The sequence below is a fragment of the Alosa sapidissima genome, chromosome 12 (genome assembly GCF_018492685.1).
Source record: "Alosa sapidissima isolate fAloSap1 chromosome 12, fAloSap1.pri, whole genome shotgun sequence".
In the NCBI taxonomy this organism is placed as follows: Eukaryota; Metazoa; Chordata; class Actinopteri; order Clupeiformes; family Clupeidae; genus Alosa; species Alosa sapidissima.
The window spans coordinates 6,371,843-6,396,773 of NC_055968.1; the positions used below are offsets into that span (position 1 = coordinate 6,371,843).

The following is a 24,931-nucleotide window of genomic DNA, read 5'->3' on the forward strand; positions in this document are numbered from 1 at the left end:
TTAAGCTGAGTAATGATTGGGCGTTTATTCAGGTTCAAATTCAACCTCATGAACGATTCTACAGAATCACTGGCGTTTTAAAGGCCATTAAATTTTGCGCATTTGTTGGGGGGTCTTGTACAACGGTAGGCTACGTTATTATTTTTAAAGAATGGCACAAGTTTGATATACATAAACAAAACAAATGGGCTATATTACATCCAGCTGTGAGGAGAGCTTATTTTTGACAAATTAGTTGGTTTGTCAACAAGCCCACGCGTTCGGCGAGAAGCCCTTAAACTTCCATTCAGAGGAGTAGGGGCTCGCCCAGAGAAATATAAAGAGCCGTTGTGGGGCCCATTCAGTGTCCAGACAAACTTTTCTAAACCCTTTATTCTAAAAGCATACAAAAGCCAGTCGCATTTAACAGAGGGGTGCAACAAGCTGCCGCCTGTCTGCAACGCAGTGATGATAAATATTCCCCCAGTATATAATCTCAGCTTCATGTTTGATAACAATGCTAACTTCAGTTGCCATACACTCGCCAGTTATATCCGCAAGGTCTCACTTGACACAATTCCCACCGATTGTTCGGACGTTTGATACAACCTCAAAACAATTAATAATGGTTGGGTAATAGTTCTAATTTTGGCATTTACATGTCTTGCTAAATAGGGCAACCCAGATGCTTATAACGCCATTAATCAACATTAATGGTATGTACAAGCGAAGCCTGAAATTGGGAGGAATGGGGAGAACAAAGGGATCTGCTGTTGGGGAGCTCTGCGCGGAGCTGTCTAGAAAGGGTTGCCTAATGACAGCCCCTAATAGCCAAAGCGATTGCTGGGAAACGAAGAAAGAAAGTTCACAGCCTGTATGCTGATGATTTCCCCATGCAAATCTGTGTCATACACATCATCCTTAAAATGCCCATGGAATTAACTATGTGGTGATGTCTAATAATGACACGATTAGGGCTATGAGACAAACAATATTATAGTTTTAAAAAATATTGCGAGGACCTTTTAAACTTTATTACAATAACACATGTAATTGATCACTCTCTTGTTGTGTTCAGTACATTTTGTGACTCCATTTTCTTGACACTTAACTGATGTTAAGTGAAAGTTTGTGAACTTCTATAGCTTTCTCATAGATGTCCTGGTGTCACCGCAGAAAAGAGTGACAGCATGGTTTTCCCTTGGGGCACGGCACGACACACAAAATCACAACGTTGCCAATGCACTCCTAAAGCAACACACCAATCCGGGTTCGGCCCTCACATCTGAAGGACGAGGTGTAAAATACACCTGTGCAGCACCACTTTCTCTGAGGGAGAGACTGGCCCCGTGTCCAGAATTCAATATCAGATGTGTTTACTGTCTCCTTGTGTACATCATATTAACTTTTTAGGCCTATGATTTTTGGCAACTCTTTGCATACAATAAAAGACACTGTAGCCTAGCTGTATTTGAAACGGACCAAAACCATTATGATTTTGTGTTGTTTTGTTTAGGCTTTATACAACCAAATTAAATCATGTTACAAAACAAAAGCTAGCTGGCCACACCATTGAAGCGTACAAAAAATCACAGGCTACTTAAAAATGAAAGGATGATTAACTCGAACAGGCCCAAATGTTCTACTGAAATAATGGGTTTCCATTTCGGTTGGCAAGCCGGACAAAGGCTTTACTTCAAACTTTGCATCCGTGCAGCACAACGACGTTTGTCTGGAAGTACCCCCCTCCTGCTCCTTCCCCATCCCCACCTCCCCTCTACACACACCCGTGCAGCCCCCACCCCTGTGCTCCCCTCTCCGTTTAGCTCCCAGGCTATGCCACTGGTCCATTAAAAGCAAGCTTGATCTGCATCGCTCTGAACACCCCTGCTGACTGAACCGCTGCATCAAAGCATATATTGTTCCAAGCATGGGGTGGACTTTGTGGTAACGCAGAAACACTTGGGCCTGTACTCCACCTTGTTACAGCACCGCAACAACAGATGCGTAAATGAGCACAATGCGCGCCGTTCTCACGCGCGCTGCACCCAAGACGCCGTGCAATCAGCGTCAAGTGAAAATACAGAGGTTTCACTCCCAGCTGATATAACAGCAGGCGCCTTCGAGATCGACTATGCGGTTGGCCTTTCTAAAAATCTGCGAGTCCATAATGTGCTTTGATTCAAAGTAGAGGGAGGTGAAAGTAAAACACTGCGAGGAAAAAGAAGAGAAATATGACTATATTTCCATCTGTCAGTACAAGTCAGCTGTAAAAAAGTCTATCAAATCCAGATTTGTACAGCAGATTACAAGTAGGCTAAACATACCACGACACTAGTATATCCAGTCAGTAAATATCCCTCCAAGCAATGTATTTCAGCAGTCATCTGCTCCAGATTCCAAGTCTTTGCTGCTCACTCTCAGTAGCCAGCTCCTAAAATCTCCACAATTAGATCTGCATTGTTCCGTCCGAACAACACTGCTTAGAAAGAAAAGGTCTTCACTGTCGGAGCCAATCCAGCGAAGCGTTTGACGTTATTAAATAAGAAAGAGTTGGTGATTTACATTGTTGTTCGAAAAGGGGGCCAATTACCCACTGTTACAGCACTATTAAGAACGTATTAACTCGAATTAGTAATAGGACAATGTGTAGCCTATATATGTAAGTTCAAAATGACACTAACAGCACAGGTAGATAGATTTTCGTCCTTTTAAATATTGCGTTTACACTGGTAAACTTAGCCTAGGTCTATGGCAATAAGAAGGAGATGTAAAAAAAAAATAACCATGAAATATTCATAAAGGTGTCCCCATCTCATGACATCATGATTAGTTGTTTTTCTGCTTAATTTTACTTCTTGAGTGAAAACAGAAGGTCGTAGGCATACACTACATTTTACAGGCATTACTTCAGAAATTTGAACTGTCTCGGGTTTTCTTCCCAACTACCCAAGTGCTACTTCAAAGTCTTGCAAATGGACAATCGAAAAAATTTGGAAATGCATAAAGTCGCACAGAAAGTGCTCACGCTTTAACATGTCATCAAATACCACGGAAAGAAACAACGCATTCGCTTGGAGATTTCGTAAAGACTGTGATGGAGTGCCTAGGGGCGCCGGTAGCTGTATCGGTATGCTTGTGGTAGCATAAATTAGCATAGCCTGTATTAAATGACCACCGGACAGAGGTACCCAATAATCCTACATGCCCGAATTTAAATAGTCTATCTCCAGGCCCGTTATTCAACATTGAAAAGATTAGGCGGTATAATACTAAAGGTACCTAAAACACACATTATCACATAAAGCATATGCCAGTTCAGCTAAATCTGGTGTGCCATTTGTGATACAGTTTTACAGTTTTATGTAGTCACTGTCAACATTAGAATTAAAAGGTACAACTATTTAAAATGTAAATGTAATTAAACCTGTCCTTCTCTGTATTTATATATATATATATATATATATATATATATATATATATATATATATATATATATATTATGAGGGGTGATCAGTCCCCATTACGAACATTGTAAGGCGACTGATAGCCATAGGCTGTGATTATAGAGGCACAAAACTGAACTGGGTTTAGTCCTGCAGCGGAGCTGTGTGAGAGGCGTAGAGCTGATGCCATGCTGGCTGACAGTGTGTGGTCTATTGAAGAGAATGCGCATTTTGGCTGAGCCGAGAGAACCCCCATCCCCCAGCTTCCCTGCACCTGCACTGGATCAGGGAGCGACTGCCATTCACTCCATGAGAGACTGTTAAAATAGACGACATCTCTGACAGTTTTCAATTCAATGCATGGCACAATGCTGCGTTCCCCTCCCGACCACCACAGATCACCCCACCCCCTCAAAAAATGGAAATGGTGAGGGGATGACAGTGCTAGAAGAAAGTCACTAGTTACCAAAGTTCCTTCAAGTAAACACAATCACACAGTTTATAATAGGGCTATCTTTTTTTTTTTTTTTAAATCACGAGACTAGGCTAATGGCACTGGTATTAACCTGACAACCCAATGACATTTTTAGTCTCCGTTAAAACTCTGAAATTCATGAGTTCATGTGCCCAATTATAAGTCTCAAAGAATCAACAAAGGATATGTCAAAGTAAACTTAAACACAATTCTATAATGCATTGTCAAACCTACGGTGGTCAACCACGTATGGCGATAGGCCTACCATTTCTGGTTAAAAGGGTATCATGACCAAAGAATATTTCCTTGACAAAAGTTGTATGACGTCACTGTCCCTTATGCTCGTAGCCTTGTATGACTGCTTCCTTTAGAAAAACACGAGAGGAGTAATCGTGGATTTAGCCATGGCTCACCTATAAATCCTACCAGCACAAAAGAGACAAAAACAGAAAACAAAACAAAAAACAAAGAGGACAGCGCACCGCCAATGACTATATGCACACCTTACGAGACACGCAAAGAAATAGGCATATCACAAGAAATATGTTGAGAGAGACATTTCTCAATTTAAGTGAAAGAGGTCAAAGCCACTGTGGTACACTGAGTTTAACGGAATTTTACTTAGTGTTCAAGGTATTACATATAGGCTAAATCATTATTTGTTTGCGGCGCATTTTTTGGGTTTATTTAAAAATTTGAATGGTAGGATTTTTCAAGACCACCATTGTCAGATTTCTATAAAATACGACGCTTAACCACCTGTTGTTGTTCAAATATCTCTTAAAATCGCCACAGCGGAAGGTGAACTAACAGCATGGCCTTTCATCCTATACAATACCCATCCACCCAACACATAGGCTGTCGATTTAAAATATGTGACATTTGGTAAAGAAAACAAGGACTTCAATAAATCAATGAATGTTTGGGTTTTAAACCAGTCAAATAAGGTACGCCTAAAGCGGTCATTTTCAGAAATACAAAGTGGATTTAAAAAAATAAAATAAGCACATATGACATTGAAAACTGTTTTGTCGTAATCTCATGGGGACCAGTTTCTTGCAGCTCTATCCACTGTATTCCAGTACTCTCTAGACATCAATGACACTTCTAGTCCATGTTCAATAAACCTGCGTAAGCATTACTTTATGCCCTACATCTGTTCAAGATTCATTTCAATGTTGCCATTTAATATCTATGCCATACGAACAGAGGGTACTTTTTTCACATGTGTTCCACTGTTTCCTCCGTAATAATTCAGTCTACAAAAGAATGCTCACTATGCATAATGTGACAAGAGAAAGCTCGTCCTTCACCGCAGAATTAAACGCACGGTTTAAAAGACCTCAAACAATGTGAGAGGAAACAGATTTTAAAATGAGTTTACCAAACACGTCCAGCCATTACAACCAAACTTACTGGTTGTATAATTAATTGAAGCACTGCTCTCTGACCCTTTGAAAGTCCGGTAGGGACACGTTTGTCGAATAATACTTTGGAATGAGACCTCGTCAAATATTCATTTAGCGGTTAATGTGAGCTCCGTTCCCTTGAGACTCGCTGTAATAGAAGCTTCAGAGCTTTGGCAAGCAAGAGTGCTAATCTACCTCCGCAGTTCAGCAAAATATTTTAACACCCTTCAGATTTCAAACGCTTTTATTTGCACCGAATATGGGCGCATAATAATCTTATCTTGGTGTTAATTTAGACTAAGCCACACTAGGGCATGGCTGCAAACATGTAGGCTATCCCCATTGGCTATATCAGAAGGCAGAAGTGAAACATTGAGTAAAGAAGTTCTGTGTCCCGAGGCATTGTAGCAGTGTAAAACCATCAACGGCGAACACAAATCAGTATTTAAATAAGTTACATTCACACTGGTGTGAAATACAACAGTCCGGGAAGCTCACAAGTGCATGCAAAGCGCAGACCATAATTCGGGTTGACTGTCATTTTCTGTTATACTTTTCACTATTAACATTACGATCTAACCTACCTTAAGTAATTGCACCAGATAAAACAACAATGCAGGCATTTAGCTGCTTTATAACAACTTTTTAAGATTTAGTCAGCCCACATTTGTCAGTAGTCTAGCAAAAATATAGGCCTTCATCACGCCGCATTGTTTCTATATAGGCTACCAAGCAATTTGACAAGGTCTTATTGATATATATTTAATTTCTATTGTCTGTAAAAAAACAACACATTGTCCGTACATTTCATGAAGTCATTAACAGATGGCGGAATTTCCGCGTAATGACAGGTGCCAATCATTCTAAGGCATGCGCTGAGGCTGTCAAACAAAACAAGCACTTTGCAGTTCATGCCGTTTTAGTATTTAGTAATGACTACTTAACTCTTTCCATTTTATATGTAGGCCTAAAGGAAATAGAAACCAATGCAGATCATGGTGTCAAAGGCCTATAGATGCACGAGGAACAAGTGGTCAAAGGCGGGCAAATTAAAATATTCTGACGTGAATTTTCTTATCTTGGTCTGACGCTGATTGTAATTTCGATTCAAGATGGTAGTTTGAAAGGTTTTCTCAAGAATGATCAGCAAATATAAAAATGATCGACTACCTTGACGTGAATCTTCAACATTATGGGCGTTTAATCTCCCCCTCTCAGACTAGGATTACAGGGAACAACCTTTTGCATGGTGGCTTCCTCGAAATCCAAAGGAGTGTTTTCACTAAAAAACAGAGATGTAAATAATTTCAGTACAATCTACACTTCAGGACAATGTAATCAAATTATTAAACGTGGTCACACATCACATACACTCAGTAAATCACACACTCACTCAGTCACACATCTTGGAAGTATATTGAGAATATTCCAGTACTTACTTGGACAACTGAATGTGTACGGTGAAAAATGTCATTCTGATTCGTATTTAGTTAAAACATTAAAACAATGTATGTATGCTATTAATGTGGCACTATTTATGATAAGCGCACTTTAAAAACATCACTTGCTAGGGGATGAAGTGGACCAACACATGTATTTATCAAAACTGAAATCCAGTTTAAGATCACCTGTAACCTATTTGACATGATAGATAATTATTTGACATAAGGTAAACACACACAATGACAAAAACTAATTTGTCAATGACAACAAATAAACTAAGCTGAATGACAAATAAAATCAAAACTCGAGAACAATTTCAAATATCCAAATTTCAAAAATTTATTCATTTCAAACTGCATATTGAAAAAAAACTCAGCTGAAATTGTAACTGTTATAATGATGTTATTAGTTCAAATATATACATGGAGTGTTGGCAACTGCGGACAGGCCACATTTTAAAATACAACTACGGAAATGAAGATTTAAAACAAAACTTAAAATGTCACAGTAAATATACAGAAAATTTACAAACCATGAGGAAAAACAATGAACAGAAAACTTCATATCTCTAACAGATGGAGAGTGGGAGACAAAATATAAATTAACAATAATGTTTTAACCTGTGAGAAAGCTTGTTTTTCCTTTACTCTCATTTGAACTAAATTAAAATGGTTTAGTACTATTTACCTTCAAGGAGAAACATTTACCTGCTTTTACATATTTTCTGTCCCTCCAGTATTTGCAGAGTGAGTTTGGAGTATACTGAACTCAGTGTCAATCCTGGCCCTATTATTTATTTATCCATTCATTCATTAAGAGGAATTGACGTTCATAAAAATTTAACTTCTTGTAGTTTACAAACATTACATCTGATTGTTATGTTTCTTTGATAAATACTGTACAAAACATGATTGCAATAATAAAACATTTGATTGACTCCCCTTTTCTACTTTCAAAATCTCATACACCTGAAAAAAAAACTTTTGTGGAGATCCTACCGTTCCTCTAGAGCTTTTCTTTAAATAGAAAGAAAAAAAAGTTTCGTGTTCTTTCCTTGAGTTCTATACAACTTTCCCTCCCCCAAAAAAATTCTGTACAAAAATAAGTCCAGAGTAGTCCAGTTTTCTGATATAAAAGTTCATTTACATATGTGATAATGGGAGCGTGCCATTAATCGTTGTGCCGGGTACAGGTGCGCTCTGATAATGTTGGGACATGTGAAGTCTGCTTTGAGCAGTTTGCTCAGGAACTTCTGCGCCCGGGAGGTACATACTAATCATGTCCCGTAAGTCCCCAGTTTGGCATGGGGCAGCCCTTGGATGTGAGGAAGAGGTGACAACCGGTGGACTCGAACTGGACTCGGACTTGACCACCGAACCCATCGAGCCGAGAGTCATTCCAGGGGTGGTCTGCTGCGAGTAGGACATGCTATATGTGGGCGAACCGTTCATGTATGTCTGCGAACTTGTCATAGAATTGTACTGAAGCGCGCTCATATCATAACGGTGCATGGGCTGCATCTGTGCTGTGTTGTGCGCGTTCAGTCCGGGGTGCTGCGGGTAGCCAAGCTGTTCCTGCATCATACCATAGCCTCCGTTTGTCCATCCGTTCATATGTGCATAACTGTCCATCCTCTGGTTAACCCCGGCGCCCAGGCCAGCCCCTACACCCACCCCAGAGCCCATGCCATTACCGCCCGGTGCAAGAAGCCCACCTGGAAGAGTGTACTTGTCCTTCTTCATCAGGGTCTTGGTTTTCCGCCTGGGTCTGTATTTATAATCCGGATGTTCCTTCATGTGAAGAGCACGGAGACGCTTGGCTTCGTCAATAAAAGGTCGCTTCTCGCTCTCGGAAAGAAGTTTCCATTCGGCCCCGAGTCTTTTGCTTATTTCCGAATTGTGCATTTTGGGGTTTTCCTGCGCCATCTTTCTTCGCTGTCCCCTAGACCACACCATGAAGGCATTCATGGGTCTTTTAACTCGGTCCGGACTGTTTTTCTGGTTGTTTCCAGAAGAGTTAGTATTCCCCGTACCCCCAGTTGATTGGGGTGCCGGGGGTTTGAGTTCGGTTTCCATCATGTTATACATTAAAACGGTTTTCTGACGCTTGCCTCACCAGTGCGAAAGAAAGTCCAATCCAGAGGTTTTCTGTAGGTACCTTGCCGGTTTCAGTAACTTTACTGAAGTAGAAAACGTATCACTTCCTTCAGCCAGTTGGTCCTGTTGTGACCACAAACTTCTTTCTTAGTCTTTAAAGAATCAACAAACCACGTCTGCCTCTCCGCCAGAGCCTTGACAACTCCTGATACTTTTTGAACAAGTTAATAGACAACCATTCATGTACGGGGCTGTCAGTGAAATAAATGCTACCCACCTGACCAATCACAAGCGATGTTCCCTCAGCCAGGATTATTTAGCATAAAGGGGCGGGGTTATTTCAGTCAGCATAGCAGAGGCAGAGACAGTGTCAACCAATAGATGCCATAAATTTATCATAGTAAGTAGCAAACTGAAAGTACTTAGGAATGCATACCAAAAAGTGGCAAACCTTATACAGTAAACTAAAAAAGTTAGTAACTTTATCAATTGTGTATTTGCAAATGATGATTTGCACATTTAGTAGCATTAGAAGTCAAATGGGCACGGTGTATAACCCTGTATATTTTCATTAGGCATTAGTCATGGCATTTATCAAATTTAATTGTAAAGCATTATTATTACCACATTAAAAAAGCCCACTTGAATCGGAGAGGATTCCACACTTTTTATCCAACCAAAGAGACATTAAGCAGCAATTCAGTCAAAAATAATATAGCAGGAAAAATAACAGAAACCATATACAGACAAAATAACAGCTGATACCAGAGCGATTTATAGCCAGAAAATAGAGCTTTTTTCTGCCACAACAGCAGGCCAATTTTACAGTCCAACCAAAACTTTATGAAATTTAGTAGGCTACATTTCTATGCAGAACAACACAACCATTACCACCAATAACAACAACTGATGCGACAGGCCCCAGAATCTATTATAGTGGGGTGTTTTGGAGTGGTAGGCTAGTTAAATATTTCCCGTGTGTCAAATGTGATCGAGGGACGTTAAATGGTAGTAGAAAGCAGCGACATGTCCATCACAAATGACTAGTTTGTTTAACGTGTTGTCAGTAGGCTGCATCAGGCAGAACAAAAGGAGGGTTTCTTTCCTTCTATTATGTTAGGAGAAGCTTTGTTGTTAAAATGCTCTTGGCCACAAAAGTGAGAGGACGAGAAGAAAATATCGACACTTAAAAACAAATTGGCTTAAACGAGATGAATATTCTAAAACTTCAAGATAACTAGTTGCCGTTGTCATCGTTATTTTTCTAAGAATTTATAAAACTAATTTGTGATTTAAAAACGCAGGTGATGCAGAGCATATTTGGGCTACTAGTAGTAGGCCTAGTCTACACCATTTATACTCCAAATTAAATACACACGATCAACTCAAAAGTGGTAGTTCAGAGAATAATCCCAAAACACGTGCAGTCGTATCAATAATAAACCTTCATAGCCCACGCCACTATGCCGAAACCTCAGTTGTGTTTCAAAGTCGCCCTCTTCTGGTTAATGTAGATACTAGCAAACCCTGTGCGCTACAGCATTCACATGAAAATCCTTTGGCCACGGAGGATTTTCTGTAACTGACGGGTAACATCAGTCCCTTCCAAACAACGGAGCCACAAAGTGACAGCCTAGGCCTATAGCAAATAGGCAGAGGTAATATGGGTTTACATACAAGACTAAAGAAAAAGAATAAAGCCTGTTTGGGACAATTATAGGCCTAATACAGAAAAATAGGCCTATAGACAGATATTTTTGCATGGATGGTATCTGAGAAAACAGATAGGCTATTCTGTAAATTAGGTAGGCCTACGCCGAATGTGTTTTGTAAGCAAAGTCAAGAACAAATAAACAATTTTATACAGACCCTTACATTTATTAGATTAAACCTGCGACTATGTCTTATTGCACAGACCTGACAATGGAATCTACTATCAACGAATCAACCTTTATGGAAATGCGGAAAAACGTCCAGGAGAATGTCAATGTTAGTTTGGATTCCTCGAAATAGTTACATCGCACAGTCGTATGGACGCCAAAACTTGTGGCAGGTAGGCTATAGTATTGCCGACCAGTACACCTACCACGAACGAGGCTGGTTTCACCATTGTGTACACTAAATGAAATATTAAGAAGACAGAGTAAGGATTTGGAGGAAATATAATTTATAAATCAGTCAAAAAATCACTTAAAATGCGTCGACTGAAAATTCAGTGGCCAGCACTAGTGAGGCAAGTAACCTGCAATGGTCCAAAAATAAATAAATAAATAATAATAAAAAACATCACAAATATATCCATACGCTGCACACATTTGCGAGAAAAGGATGCAAAACTAAATGTTTTGTGTGACATATCTGGACCGATTTATGCGAAATGTATACCATTTCATGAGCACCAAAAATATCCTTTAAACTGAGATACTGAAGTAGGTCGATTGATACCCTACTACATGATGGCCGTTATCTTCACAATTTAATAAGGGGAGAGAGCAGTCACTACTACCACTCCCACTAACTAGTGACATTCCAGGCTATACTAATGGGTTAGGTTACATGGTTTGCCCGTTACCGATTTATTGAGACTGGGAAAATAACTCCACAAGTACAAAGATGCGCGCACCTAAGCGTGCACACACACACACACACACACACACACACACACACACCAGAGGAAGTCTCACAAAACCGTCCTTATGAGAGTTCAGTGGTAGATAAGACGTCAGGTGTGATTGCTTGATGATGGACACCCTAGCAAACCTGACACCCATCGCCACTAGGGGCCGTGCTAACAACAATGAAAATGTAGCCTAGCCAATTGAGCATGTGTAAAGCTAATTCATTTAATGGAAAGATCTAATAAGTGTTCAATAATGGAAAGTGACAAATGTATCAGTCATTTCCCCTAATATTTTCTGTTACACTATGTTGCTGAATGATGCAGTGCGGTGCACAAAAAAATACTTCCAACTATTTTTCGCAGAAAGAAACTCCCGGAGCGCGGCTGTCTAACTCCAATGGATTGATTTGATTTTTTTGTGTGTGTTAATTTTGTTTTTAAACGCGACATGTAGGCTTACGCAAACATTGTGTTCATCTAATAATCTGCGATGAAAAACCGGGTAAATCAACATCCTCACAACTGTGCCCATAAACTAAGCTTTACGGCTCCATAGAATGTAGTGTAGGTTACAGCATGAACAAAAACGTAATTCAACATAAAGACGATAAAAAGAAACATGCACCTAAACATCTAAATTGCACATAGGATCTTATCAAATGCAGGCGAAATGTCGAAACTCGCTGTAGCGCACACGTCTATCAAAACTAATGTGCTTCAAAAAGTAGCCTACGGTGATACTACACAGCCACAGGAAGCTCAAACGACCAAATAGCCAATACGCATGTATGTTTTCCGTCCACCCTCTGAAAATACTCTACCCGGCACAGACACTTACGCTTCAGTTTGGGTGTTGTCTTTATCGTGGGTTGATTGGCAGAACGATGTATCCCTCCAAGTGTGCCGTCAAGACCCGCTGCCGGGTTTCTAGCGAGCTGAAACTACTGTACTTCCCCAGGATAGTCAGTTCTCATGCCTGCCTGGCTCGCAGGCTTCCCGGGCAACATAGCTCCGATACCAGCGTGCGCCGCTCGGTCTTCTCGCTGAACGTTAGTCTTCGGTCGCCAGCCCTGGAACAAGAAAAGCCGTTTATGGCGACACACAATTTGAAAAGGGGCCGATTTTGAAAAAAAGAGAGAAGAAGAATGCATCAAGAACAACAAAAGTCAGTTATACCAAGTCTACCACCCCCCATCAAACATAATGAGAAGGAAAGGCTTTATATTTTTCAGTGGGTATTCAAAGACAATTTGAAGCCATTGTTTCTGGTACAGATGGTTCTTTTAATACAATAACACTGCTCTTTGTGACTACTACCCACAATAAAAATCTAAAGCGTTCTCCTGAATAACCATTTTGTTCTCCCTTGTATGGGACCAACAAAAGCTGCCGTGAGGTAATGGGCTCGGGTTATTGAAAGGCAAAGAATGGGGATTTGATAAAGATTTTTTCCTCTGCAGACTCAGTGCAGTATTACTAACAACTTCCACACTCATTCTATTTGACATTATTATTATTATTATTATTATTATTATTATTATTATTATTATAGTAGTGGTAGTATAAGGGCAAAACTATTTTATTTACAGTGTTGTCAACACAATTCTTCCAAGAAAACACAAAGCCAAAATAAAAACCAATGAAGATTTATTTTAGTGAAGAATTAAAGATGCAGTGACTTGTACCTACTGGACAGAAATTGTACAGAAGATGATATACATATATATATATATATATATATATATATGAGAATACAAATGTCTGGATTTAAGAATACGCTGTGGGATTAAAGTCTCAATGCAGCGATTTCCCCCCATGCATTTCATTCATCATCATTCTTCAGTAGTATAACGTGATTGAATTAGTCTTTGGCTAAGCATGGCCGAGGGACAGGGCCTTGTGGAGGCACTGTGAACCACTATTCATTTGGCTGCTGATGCTTTTTGTAATTAAGCATAGAAAGTAAGCAGGCACTATGGAGGTTTTCAGTTACAGCACTCAATTGGCCCCTGGTTCTGTACTTGTAAATAAGATATGGGTAATCAATAAAGTGCTTAAGAGCGACGGAAAGACTTTGCAGGTTTGTCCAAACAAAGCATATTGTGTGTCGGCCTTCATTAGTGGCAAATTTAAGCTCTGTGTCACCTAGACTTTGGATTTGGCCGGAGTGGAGGTCTTTATCCATTGTGACACGGAGCAGGAGGGAAAAGGGCCGAGCAAGAAGACAAAAGATTCCGACAGGGAAAGTTGTTAGTCACTGGCTCCGTGTTTGTCTACCTTTCTGTAGGAATTACTGGCTTCCCTCACCTTCATATAGCTCCACACTGACAGTAATCCAGAGCACTAGCTGGGGAGCTTTGTCTTCTCATAGAACATGGTTCACTGTTTATCTCCAAAGTGCATTGACAAAAGGGAAGTAATAATGGCTTCAATCAAAACACTACCCCTTCTAATTAGCTTTCGAGGTGCTCCTTGTACAAGGAGGGAGTTGAACAGTTTATTCGGAGGAAGCCCAATAACCACAAATACAGTAATCGGTTGATAGGACAAATACAGTAATCGGTTGATAGGATTATGACAGTGAAGTGACAGTGAAAAAAAAAATATGATAGTGCTTTTTAAATCTTGCACTGCTACAGTAATCTGGAACTGTTTCATCTTTCTTCCTTTACCCCAAAACTCACTTTCAAAGCACTTTCTTTCCCTTGAAAAAGTCAAAGAAAAGTATCCTGGCTTTAAGTATTATTGTGAAGAGGATTAACAGATTTATTGTTAGTAATATGCTTTGCTACAGATCACTGTATTCATTTGATCTGGGAGCCCAAAATCAAAGTCAAAAGAGTAATACAATGGATGTGTGGAATGATTTTAATTAAATTGTTAGGTGATAACAAATACATGGGGAAAATTACACAGTCTGTTTGTGTGGCAGTGTGTTTCACTCTCTCTCCCACACAAACACACTCATAAATAAGTTGAGGGTCACTTTTAAGTGTATTCCACAAGGCTCCATGCTAATGTGCTCCTGATGAAACTGGACATTCATATCCGCAACACAATTCACTCATTTACATATGCATGAGCACCTCTCTCTCTCTCTCTCTCTCTCTCTCTGTACTGCTTTCTCTCCCCTCCACCCCCCCTCCTCCTGAGTCTACTCTGCACAAGCATGGTCTAATGGGAGGATGGCACCCGGGACCCCGGCGCTGTTCTCTCGTGGGCCAGAGTGAATCTCTAATCAATGGGGAGCGTCGCGGGGTCAGAGACCCGTCAGTCACTGTCACCAACTGATCTCCTGCCTGCTTGCCTGTGTGCGCTCTCCTCTCCACGGCGTCTGGATCGACTGCGAGTGATGGACTCGCCCGCGCGCCACGGCAGAGGAGACAACCGAGGCCCCCAGAGGGACTGTCCTCGTCACGGAGAGGAAGAGGAGGCCTCCCTCTCGCCGTCTCCCCCGTGCACACGAGGCCACCCCGACCGACACGCAGAGTAAACTACAAACACGTTCCAGTGATGGGATTTCTTTTTTTAAAAATGCACCAAGTTTGACCCATTTTAGTTGTAATTGGTGGTTTGTGCTTGAAGTGAGCTGAGGCTAATTGTGGTGTATGTGTAAGATGTCAGGTAAAAATAGTTTCCACTGAGTTTAGAATCAGTTTCGAATGGTGCTTGAGTAAATGAGATCACTTAGCTACTGCTTGCTTTTATTCTACTGTCAGTACTTCTTTTTACGATTAAAAAAAAAAAATATATGACTTTGATATGGCAAACATGTGGACTGAGTTTTAACATTCTGTATTATAGTGTGAATATTTATTGATGATATCAAATGAATTACAAGGTGGGCTTGTGGTCGATGAATATTAATGTCAAGAAAAATATTTTAAGGAACGAGTTCTAACAAATACACTTTATTTGTATGTCTCGCTGTCAGTTATTTTCACACAGAGTAGGTTGTGTATATCTCTATATCTCTGAAGGCCAGGTCGGGCCATCTGTATGTGTGTCCACTGGTAGATCTAAGATAGTGTGGCAGTGCATAACATATCAATTCTTTCTCTTAGTCCTTGTGCACAGGGTGAGTTTGACCTAAAGTGATGAAAGAAGAAACATTTCTCATTTCATTGGCACCTTTTGTAGATGTGCAGTCTCTGTAATGTACAGCAATATGGCCCATCACTCACCCAGATCACATTCACTTCCTCTCCCTAAGGCTATGATTAGAGAAATCCATTTGTGTTTGCTCTTTTTGCGTTCAAATATGACTTCCTCAAGGTTTCCCCAGCTTTTCAGGTTTTTAATTAAAAGAGCCGTCCGTTTATCACCACAAACGTGGCGGAAAGGGGGAAAAACATGCCGGCCAACTTCCAGCAGTGTACAAAAGGTCTGATTACAAACCAGCAGTCTGAATAAACAGGGAGCAAAGAACATATGTCTTATATTTGCACATCTTGCTGCGCTTCAGTTCAACTCAATTATTGTGAATCAGACAGGGAAATATGGAGAGCAAAGCCTTAGGCTAGCACGGATTCCCACTTGCAAACAACACAGGTTTAACTATTAACACACAGATTATTACTGCTTGCACAAGAGTTACCACACATTAAACAAATAATATTTTAGGTGGCATGGGAGGTCCGGTATTGTGCAACATGTAAAATTATAATACAGGAACAACATGTTAGTCTTTCACAGGCTCCAAATATAGAAAGTCAGGTCATGTGAAACGTGTTAACAACAAAAGAGATATCATGCAAATATCAATACTATCATTAACATCTGTCTCAAAATGAATGCTGTAAAAACACATTTTCAGTCCATGTTCTGACACTAAACCCATGTGTAGAGTCATGTGTTGCTATGTGCAAATATGTGTTGCTATGTGCAAATCCAATCAAGCAGTCATCCTTCACATATCCTAAACAGCTTACACAACTGCTAAATCTTTCATCATAGCATTATATATGCTTGACCTCCTAAGATGGATATAGTTAGTGGTTTGCTTCATTTTACTATGATACTAATATGAGTACTAATATATTCTTTATTTCGTTTTACTTGGGGGACCTGTCACATGACTGATATTAAAGTACAAAATATCTATGCAAGAAATACAGCCAACTCAAACACACTTTGCTTTGAAATGTGTATCGTGTTTGCTTAAATCTCAACATAAAGTTACCTACGTACATATCAATGAACCACAGAACCGCAGATAGGACTGCAAGCCAAATGATGTCAACTAGAAATGCCATGGAGGAGAATCTGCAAACAGCGGTGCTATACAGAAAGACCTCACATGGACAGTGGCCATGTCACAACAATCACACTGAATAGATAGCAAAGTCCCATTAGATACTAGAATACCTGCTCACCATAATACCCATAATAGATCCAGCCAAAGTGGCAAAACCGTTGATGCGCTGTCACAGTGCTTACTAGACAGTTATTCTCACCACTAGACATACCAGTGGATTTTGTTTACCGGCCAATTTGAATTAAAATAAAGCTTTGCTTCTGCTGACTGCACATCATTATCCACCAGACTATAATCCCGCCAGCAAATCCTATAGCTTCCAGATCTAGCCCCTTTTGTTTGGGATTACTGAAAGCTTAGCCTATAACAAAGAGAAATGAGGCGTTCTCCTCATCCCCTGTAATTAAGTGTGGAGAGTAATTTAGAATCAAACCAAGACACCTAGAAGCATCACACTGTGGGATGATACCTCTAAGACTCCACTGACATGCCCAGCTGTGAGTGATAGCTTGTAGAGTACCAGAGGAACATGACCAAAGGATGATCTCTCAGTTAGCCCCTCAGGTTTGGCCAGGCCAGATATTTTGCCAACACCTGAGAACCACTACAAGTTCATTCTCAGTGCCTTACAATGGCAAACTGGTACAGCCACTTTAAAGTCATCACGCCATTGTCACAGTAGTCAAACCATTTTACTGGAGATTCTATTAACAGTGATACAAAAAGAATGTCACATGCCTTCTTTTGGGGTATTTTTCTCAAGGCAATGCCCACACTCAAGGCCCACAAGCCAAACATAGGACAGACTCCCAAATCAATGCTGAGCTGCCCTGGAATCTTGTGCTCTGTTCCATAGTGGAATCTTGCACTTCTCCAGATTCTTTATCTTACAAAAAACAGTCCAAATCCAACATTGGACCTTTTGGTAGCCGAGAACCCCAACTGGCTGTCTGTATCTGAACTGAACCTAACAAACCAGACGTGAGTCTCAGTGCCTGACCGTCTGAAGGTGGAACCAGTCGGCCTGCCTGTCCCTCCTCTACTGGCCTAGCTGGCGTCTGGGCCACTGGGCCACAGTGGACTGTCCACTCTGGCCAGAAGGAGATATACGTATCCCCCCGGCAGCGGCTTCTGGATGAGCTTCTGAGGGCTGTGCTGCCTTTGATAGAGGTGGAAAAGCTTTGTTTTGATGGCAGTCCAGAGCACTGGATCAATACGGCTATCTTGTGGTGGACTCTGCAAAAGCCGAGGGAATCTGGAAAAATAAAGACTTGTCCCTGGTGGATGTGGAAATCAATTTTTTTGGTCTTCATGAAAGGGGCCACAATAAGATTGGCTGGCATTTATTCCACAGATCAAGTGACAAAAATGCCACAGCTCTTTCATATAGACAGAATTTGAGATATTTGTGATGTTCATTAAGGAGACAATAAAACACAATTTACTCTATTTTGGAAAGTCATTTAGGATATTTAAAGAATGTGTTTATTCAATTTACAGGTATTTCATATGTATTCAGTTTTGAATTTAAAATACAATACAAAAGCACACACCATATCTCAAAAATCTAAATTAAGATCTAAAAGTGCAAAGCACCAGGAATGTGAACAAAAGTTCCACAGTTTACACAACTATGTAAGACAGTTTTAGATAAACCAACAGTAAGGAAACAGCCATCTGCAGTCTCGTCAAGCAGTCCACCTACACATTTATGGAGTGCATACAGTTATCCCTTCACCCCAACCACAGAAACATCACACACACTGTCTAATGTGGGAACACCAGGGAGGTCTCCACCAGCCTAACCCCCCCCCTCCCCTACATCAGACAAGCCGTGACTTGACACACATTTCTCCATCCTGGGCTTTCTTCCCCCTTGTTTAAACACTAGTTGTAGAATTTCACAACTAGCCCATAAATGCCGTCGGGAGCTCGGGAAGATAAATCATTGGCGTTTGCTTGGCTGTGAAAAGCAAAGAGAGCGCGAAGGTATGGAGGCCTAGGAGATGCGTTCCCATTGGCATGTGGGTAATTGCAGAGGGATCTCCATGGGAAAGACCTGGCTTAGCCAAGCGCTCCCCTAAACGGCACAATAAAAAAAAACAACGTAGACTGGTGGCAAATGCATGCAACAGTTAGCAACATCTGCCTTCCCTGTGTGCTGGTGTGTCTGTGAGAGAGAGAGTGTGTGTGTGTGTGTGTGTGTGTGTGTGTGTGTGTGTGTGTGTGTGTGTGTGTGTGTGTGTGTGTGTGTGTGTGTGTGTGTGTGTGTGTGTGTGCGAGTGTGTAAGCGTGCACATTGCTAGGATGAGAGCTATGCTGACAGCCCCTTTACCTCCCACTGTTAACATCTGTTATGCCTAATGCTGCCATGTAAGACTCTGACACAGATACATGCTAATAGAATCAAATGATCACATGCTGCCAGCTGTTATCACATTACATGTCTGTTTGTGTGTGTGTGTGTATGTAAGCGTGTGTGTGTATATGTGTGTGTGCCTCTTTGTATTGCTGTGAAGTTCAAACAAGCCGATGTCAGGGTAGATTAGTATTAATAGGGAAAGTGCTCTTTCTTGTGTTGGCCATTTTACAGCAGGCATTGCTTGGATAAAGCATAAGTGGAGCCCTATGTTCTTTGTATTGTTTAATGATATGTTTGATCTCTTCCTCTATGTCTGTGAAGTGAAATAATGGTGCTACTGGGTCATTCTTGCAGCGTTCTTTCCCATAATGCACAACCCCTAATGCTTTTCTGATCATTTCACACCCAGCATGTGCTCTCAGTGATGAATATTTTTATTTATTTTTTTGATAAAAGCGAGGCTTTATTTTGATACCCTCAAAAACACACACAAAATGACACAAATTCCAACTCCAAATGTATTTTTTTTTTTAGTTGACATGCAGCTTTTCTTAAAGAATGAGACACATCTTGTGGGGGGTGGCTCTCTGCAATGAAGCGATTCTGATGCGAGAGTGATATGTCATGGAGAAGAACAATGACATCTGTCCATCTCGGAGGGGGCATTGTTGCAGAGGCACTTGGGCCTCCACTGACATACATCCAAGGAGCTGGGCTCGTAGGACTACCCCAATTCCCCCATTGATGTTTGCGCAAAATCAATAAAAATGATCTTGAAGTCCATACGCCATTTGGCAGCTTCATCTTCTGGCGTGGTCTTTAGAATATAGGGCCCATACTGTACAAAGGGTTAGCCAAGCGCATGTAATTTGGCCAGCTAATCTGTGGCATTCTTACATTGATTTTTTTTCCCTTTCCTGACTCTTTAGCCTCTAGTCATTACAAGCACAAAAACTAACTTAATCATACGGTGTGTTAATGCATGGGTCACAATAACGTCCATTTTCTTGCCCTCTGGTAATTTCAGTCTTTCTTAAGCTTTTTTCTGAAATCTCTCTTTATAGGTCAGAGTCCCTGAACTTCTGAAGATGGGTTTGGTCCATATTGTGAGCGGTCTCTTTCTTCCTTTTATATTGGCGGTTCATTACAATTTTGACCATTCCACAATAAAAATTATATCATTTAAAGAATGAATGTATAATTAATGAATGTATTATTTCTATACTATTATAGAAAAGGTTGCGCAATTGTCATACTATTTCATGAATGTAGGTCCATCTCTCTCTCCCTCTCTCTTTTTCTCTCCTGATTTACAGGGAGGTGGTTTTAAATGAGTGCGCCAGACAGAGCTGCTGCAGCTACATTTCCTGTTTGCTATGTTTGAGTGGCTGTTGACTGTAGATATCTGGGGACATTACACAAAGTGCCTGCATAGATAGCGTCCCATACAATGCCTCTCTGCCGAGCGTGACAATGTGCCATGCCCTTAAACCCATTACAAAATAAGGCATTACATTCCACTTTACCATCACCATTCCAGTACTGTGTTCACGACTCCAGAACCCCAATAAGGAATGCTGTCACTATCTGGCATCTTATTAAATAATCCTGGCATATCCACTACAAGTGTGTATGTATGTGTGTGTTTGTGCTGCATGCTTTTGAATCTGTGTTGTGTTGTTTGCCAAAAAGTATCATTTACACCAAAGCTCTCAAGGCAGAGAGAGAGAGAGAGGGAGAGAGAGAGAGAGAGAGAGATGGGGTGGGGGTGGGGGGAGAAAACAGCTTCTCTTGTGGCATGTGTGTCACCCACTCTATCCTAAAGCCTTTACCCCTCACATGCTTATCTGGCTCAGTCAAATGTATTTCTTATCAAAAAAAAAAAAAAAGTGAGGGGAACCGTCTGACAATACGGCGTTATCAAATTTCTTCAGCCGAGCCCCGATGTCATTCAGGAGTCAGATGGTCTCTGCTTTGATTGATGGATGGGCTTCCTAACAAAATAAGGAAAAAAAAACTGGGATCAACAGCTTTGCACCTCACTCCCCATCGGAGACTCGACCAAAACATTCCCCCGTAACAAAGGCAGGATTACGGATGCATTAGCTCTCCATCGACCAACGGGCCTCCTAGTCCTGTCAATACTTTGCACATAATAACCTGAAGCCACGATAAGGAAACAAAAGACGTGGGAGATAGGAGTGGGCCAAGGAAAAGAAATCAATGGGAAACAGGGGGTGGAGGGGCAAAGTTTTCTCAAAGACACACTGTCAGACCGGGGGAAGAATTTTCAGGCGAATTGGCCGGATAATGGCCTCTGACACGTGGACAATGAGCCCTACAGGCCCATCAGAGCTCAGTGGCCCGGTGGCCCCCGGCCCCTGATAGCCCCAGATAACGGGAGCGTGGAGAGTGTCCACTCAGCCGGGCACGAGGGCCCTGGCGCTGGGCTGGGCTTTCTCCGTGTCCACGAGCATCCCGAAGCCCCTGCACCACATCGCGGCGCATCTCGGCGTCTTCAGAACTCCTCCTAAGTGCACGTCCGAGGAGCCGTCCAGCATATCTCTGGTGCATTTTTTTCACATAAGACTTTCAATTACCGCATTAATCCCGCTCACTCGGACAGGGCGGCGGCGGTGGAGCCTGGGGGAAAATGTGTGCTCTGGCTTGGATGCATCTCAGAAATGCCCTCAGGGCCTGGATCACACATTTGGTCCTCTTTCAGGGAAACGGAGGCATCTCTGCAGGAGAAAAGTTTAGCCAGCATGCACGGACAGCATATTTCACAGGAGTTGTGAGAAATAAATTTGTTAATGTGGTCTTGAGAATTTTTTCATTGACAGGTGCCATAAAAGTAGCCCGAGTCTGTAAATAGCATAGAAGGACGAGAGAGAGAGAGAGAGAGCAGAGTCTTCCCAGCCCCGGCCTCACGCATCTTTAAATGGCACTTCAAGGTACTTCTAAATTCTGTGAAGGGTCTAATTAATTAATTTCCCCCTCCCCCTTTTCACCATTCCAGTTGTAGTGTTCACGTGGTGAATCTTGGGTGAGGGAAACACAGGTATTAATAAATAATTAAAAATAAGAAGCAGAGGAGGAGAGAAGGAGGGGTGGTGGTGGGGGTGGGGGTGGGGGTGTTGTCAGGCGCTGGAAAATTAATGCAGAATGAGAAAAGAGGCGCCACTTGTTCTGTCAGCAGAGGGCTGACATACAAAGACACAATAAACCTCGGAACAAACAGTCACTTAAAAAAACTAGCCAAGAAACAGTGAGCAAATTCAATTACAGAAGTAATTAGAAGATATAGGGCGAGTCTGCCTTTTGGGACTGTGCCAGAAAACATGAATTAATAAGAGTGAATAGGAGAAGGCCGGTGTAGTAATTAAGAGGCAATCACCTATGTCAATGAATACCTAAAAACAGGATGGAAAACTATTAATTCAGTGATCAAAAATATTTTTAAGATGATTAATGCAGCAAATTCATTTAAAAAGACTAATTTCTGGAAAGATAGCAAGACAATTGCACATAATGTGCTCCTTCTGGCATTTATATTGCTAATTAAATTTTGATAATTTGCTGAGGCATTTTCAAATTATCTGTAAAACAGCAAAGGCAGCATTTGCTAAATATTGTCTCTGCTGCACTGAACTGTGCTTTCCTGCGCGGCAAAGATCACATATGGCAGGCAGGCCTCCACTGAACATTCAAAGTAACACTGACTGAGAACTTTATGCTTTTACTGAAACACTTATCAGTCTTTCTTTCTCTGAAACAATGGCAGCAATTAAATGACTTGATAAGAGTAAAATAAATAATTGTCCCTGAGTAACCTCCCATGAGGGAGCTATCATCCATGGCTGATAAATATTGTATCAGTTTAATGCATTTGTAAAGTAATTAAACCATTTACTGAAAATACTGAACTCTGAGAGATGAAAAGCTGGAGAAAATAAAGAGGTAATAGATAGGGAAAATGAAAAATTAATGAGCTGTTCCTAATAAAATAGGTAAACAACATGCAGAACTAGAAGCTTACTTATTTAAAGCATTAAAAGTTTTCAGAATTCTCACTCTTTAAATGAATATTATGAATTACAAAAACATTTACTGAGTTTAATTCATTTGTGTTAATTAGATTTTAAATGATTTGAAATGTCTGTAAAAAAATATGTGGAATGATATATTTTAACAACAATCATCACTTGCACCAGAAGGGATTACATATAATATATATATATATTTAAATATAATTTGACAGGAGCTTTATGAAGGCTTGATGTTCCACATTTTCTGAAATAAATGACTTTTTATCATCTGTGATTTTCTGAAATGAAATTTAAATAACATTTATCATATTTTAATTTCTCTCTCTGAAGAGGGGTAAAATGGATCCTAAATAACGTCCATGCCGATCTGAATTTTAAGTTTGAGATCTCGAAAGGGATTAGTTTATTCTTTCTTTTGCCAAATAGGGAGATTTCCCATACACACAAAATTAACATATTCATATGAGTTTGCCGCCCATGCCATTTTAGAACAGATATGAGGGTCCAAATTCCACTTAATATTATCAGGCCTGCAGATCTGGCCGAATAAAAGACCAATTGCCTGAGGTGCCTGGATAACACTAATATGCTTTCAAATTTCAGTGAAATACCAGTTCCATATTTACGGCATGAGGTATATCGTTTACTGCAGGGCCACAGAGAGCAGAGGGGGACTGGACGGCAGGGTCTTATCCGTCTGCACTTCAACCTCAATTATCACTTAAATGGACTTCATGCAAAAAGATGGCAGTGATGAGCGCAGCTGGCACGAGCATCATCACAGAGCCTCGCTCAAATCCAGCAGCTTAGACAAACAAACGGCAATGTGATGAGTGCCCCCGGATCATTAGCACGGCCTAATATCGCTGATGATCAAGCACTAGCTCCATTACAGCACAGAGATGGGGAAGTCTTCAGAGATGCATGGAGTGTGTTGAAATGATTTGTCTGATTCACACATCAACCAGGATGCTTCATTTAAAAAAAAAATGTGTGTATGTGGGGGGGGGGGGTCATTTTTTGGTAAATGACTGTGATTAAGTGAAGATTACAACAACACGAGATGTCGCTCAGCGATATCTCTGAGAGAACATCTGCCATGCTGTCGGCGAGACCTGAGGGGCGAGAACTTTTGCCTCTTCAGTCTTAGCATCTGATTCACACCAGGCGTTGGTGGGATGCCAGCTCGCGGGCCATCTGGATCCCTTTAACCCGGGAGAGGACACATGTGGCAGCCAGGCACATTTCATTTGAGATTCAGCTGAATTCTCCTCTGCCTTTTGCTATTTCCTCCCTCTTTTTTCACCCTCACTCTCTCTCTCTCTCTCTCTCTCAGTTTTTTTCTTGCTGTCTGGGAACGTCAAGTGGTGCGATGCTCTCTCACACATTTCCTGCCTCTCACAAGTCAGAAAAATGAGCTTATCAAATTGGCATGAATTGCTCAAATTAAATCAACTTTAATTCTGCTCCAGGAGGAAGGAGGGAGATTGAAACACGGAGAACTTATGGCGGCGCCTGCGGAAATGTTTCTCCAATATCCTGTTGTGAGTGTTCACCTGTTCAATATGAATTAGAACTTTTTTCAATGCCCCCCCCCCCCCACCCACCCATCACAATCCCTTTTTAGTGCAGCTATCGCCAAAACATCACACTGCTCCATAATATCACAGAAAAAACCCCTCTCCAATCTTAAGCAAATGCCTCCACCTGACGTAGTTCCCCATCACATGATGATTCATCAGCTGCTGTATGGAGGTGTTTATGTTGTCCTTTATGCCGACGCTCACCCTTGCTG

At 41.0% G+C, this 24,931-nt stretch overlaps 1 protein-coding gene and 1 long non-coding RNA gene across 3 annotated transcripts in view; both read right to left on the reverse strand.

The window, feature by feature from the left end:
• The window catches only part of LOC121677513, a 94,559-nt gene that overhangs the window by 15,351 nt on the left and 54,277 nt on the right, over positions 1 to 24,931 (reverse strand). For both annotated transcript variants that reach the window (XR_006021017.1, XR_006021018.1), the window contains 2 exons: positions 12,307 to 12,538; positions 6,480 to 6,591 (listed from right to left, as the gene is read on the reverse strand). This is a non-coding gene — a long non-coding RNA (uncharacterized LOC121677513). The remainder of the gene's footprint in view (positions 1 to 6,479; positions 6,592 to 12,306; positions 12,539 to 24,931) is intronic.
• On the reverse strand, positions 7,074 to 9,092 carry sox2 (SRY-box transcription factor 2). The gene has a single exon (XM_042056261.1). It carries the CDS (start codon positions 8,837 to 8,839, stop codon positions 7,895 to 7,897), a length of 945 nt encoding a protein of 314 aa, XP_041912195.1. The 5' UTR covers positions 8,840 to 9,092; the 3' UTR covers positions 7,074 to 7,894.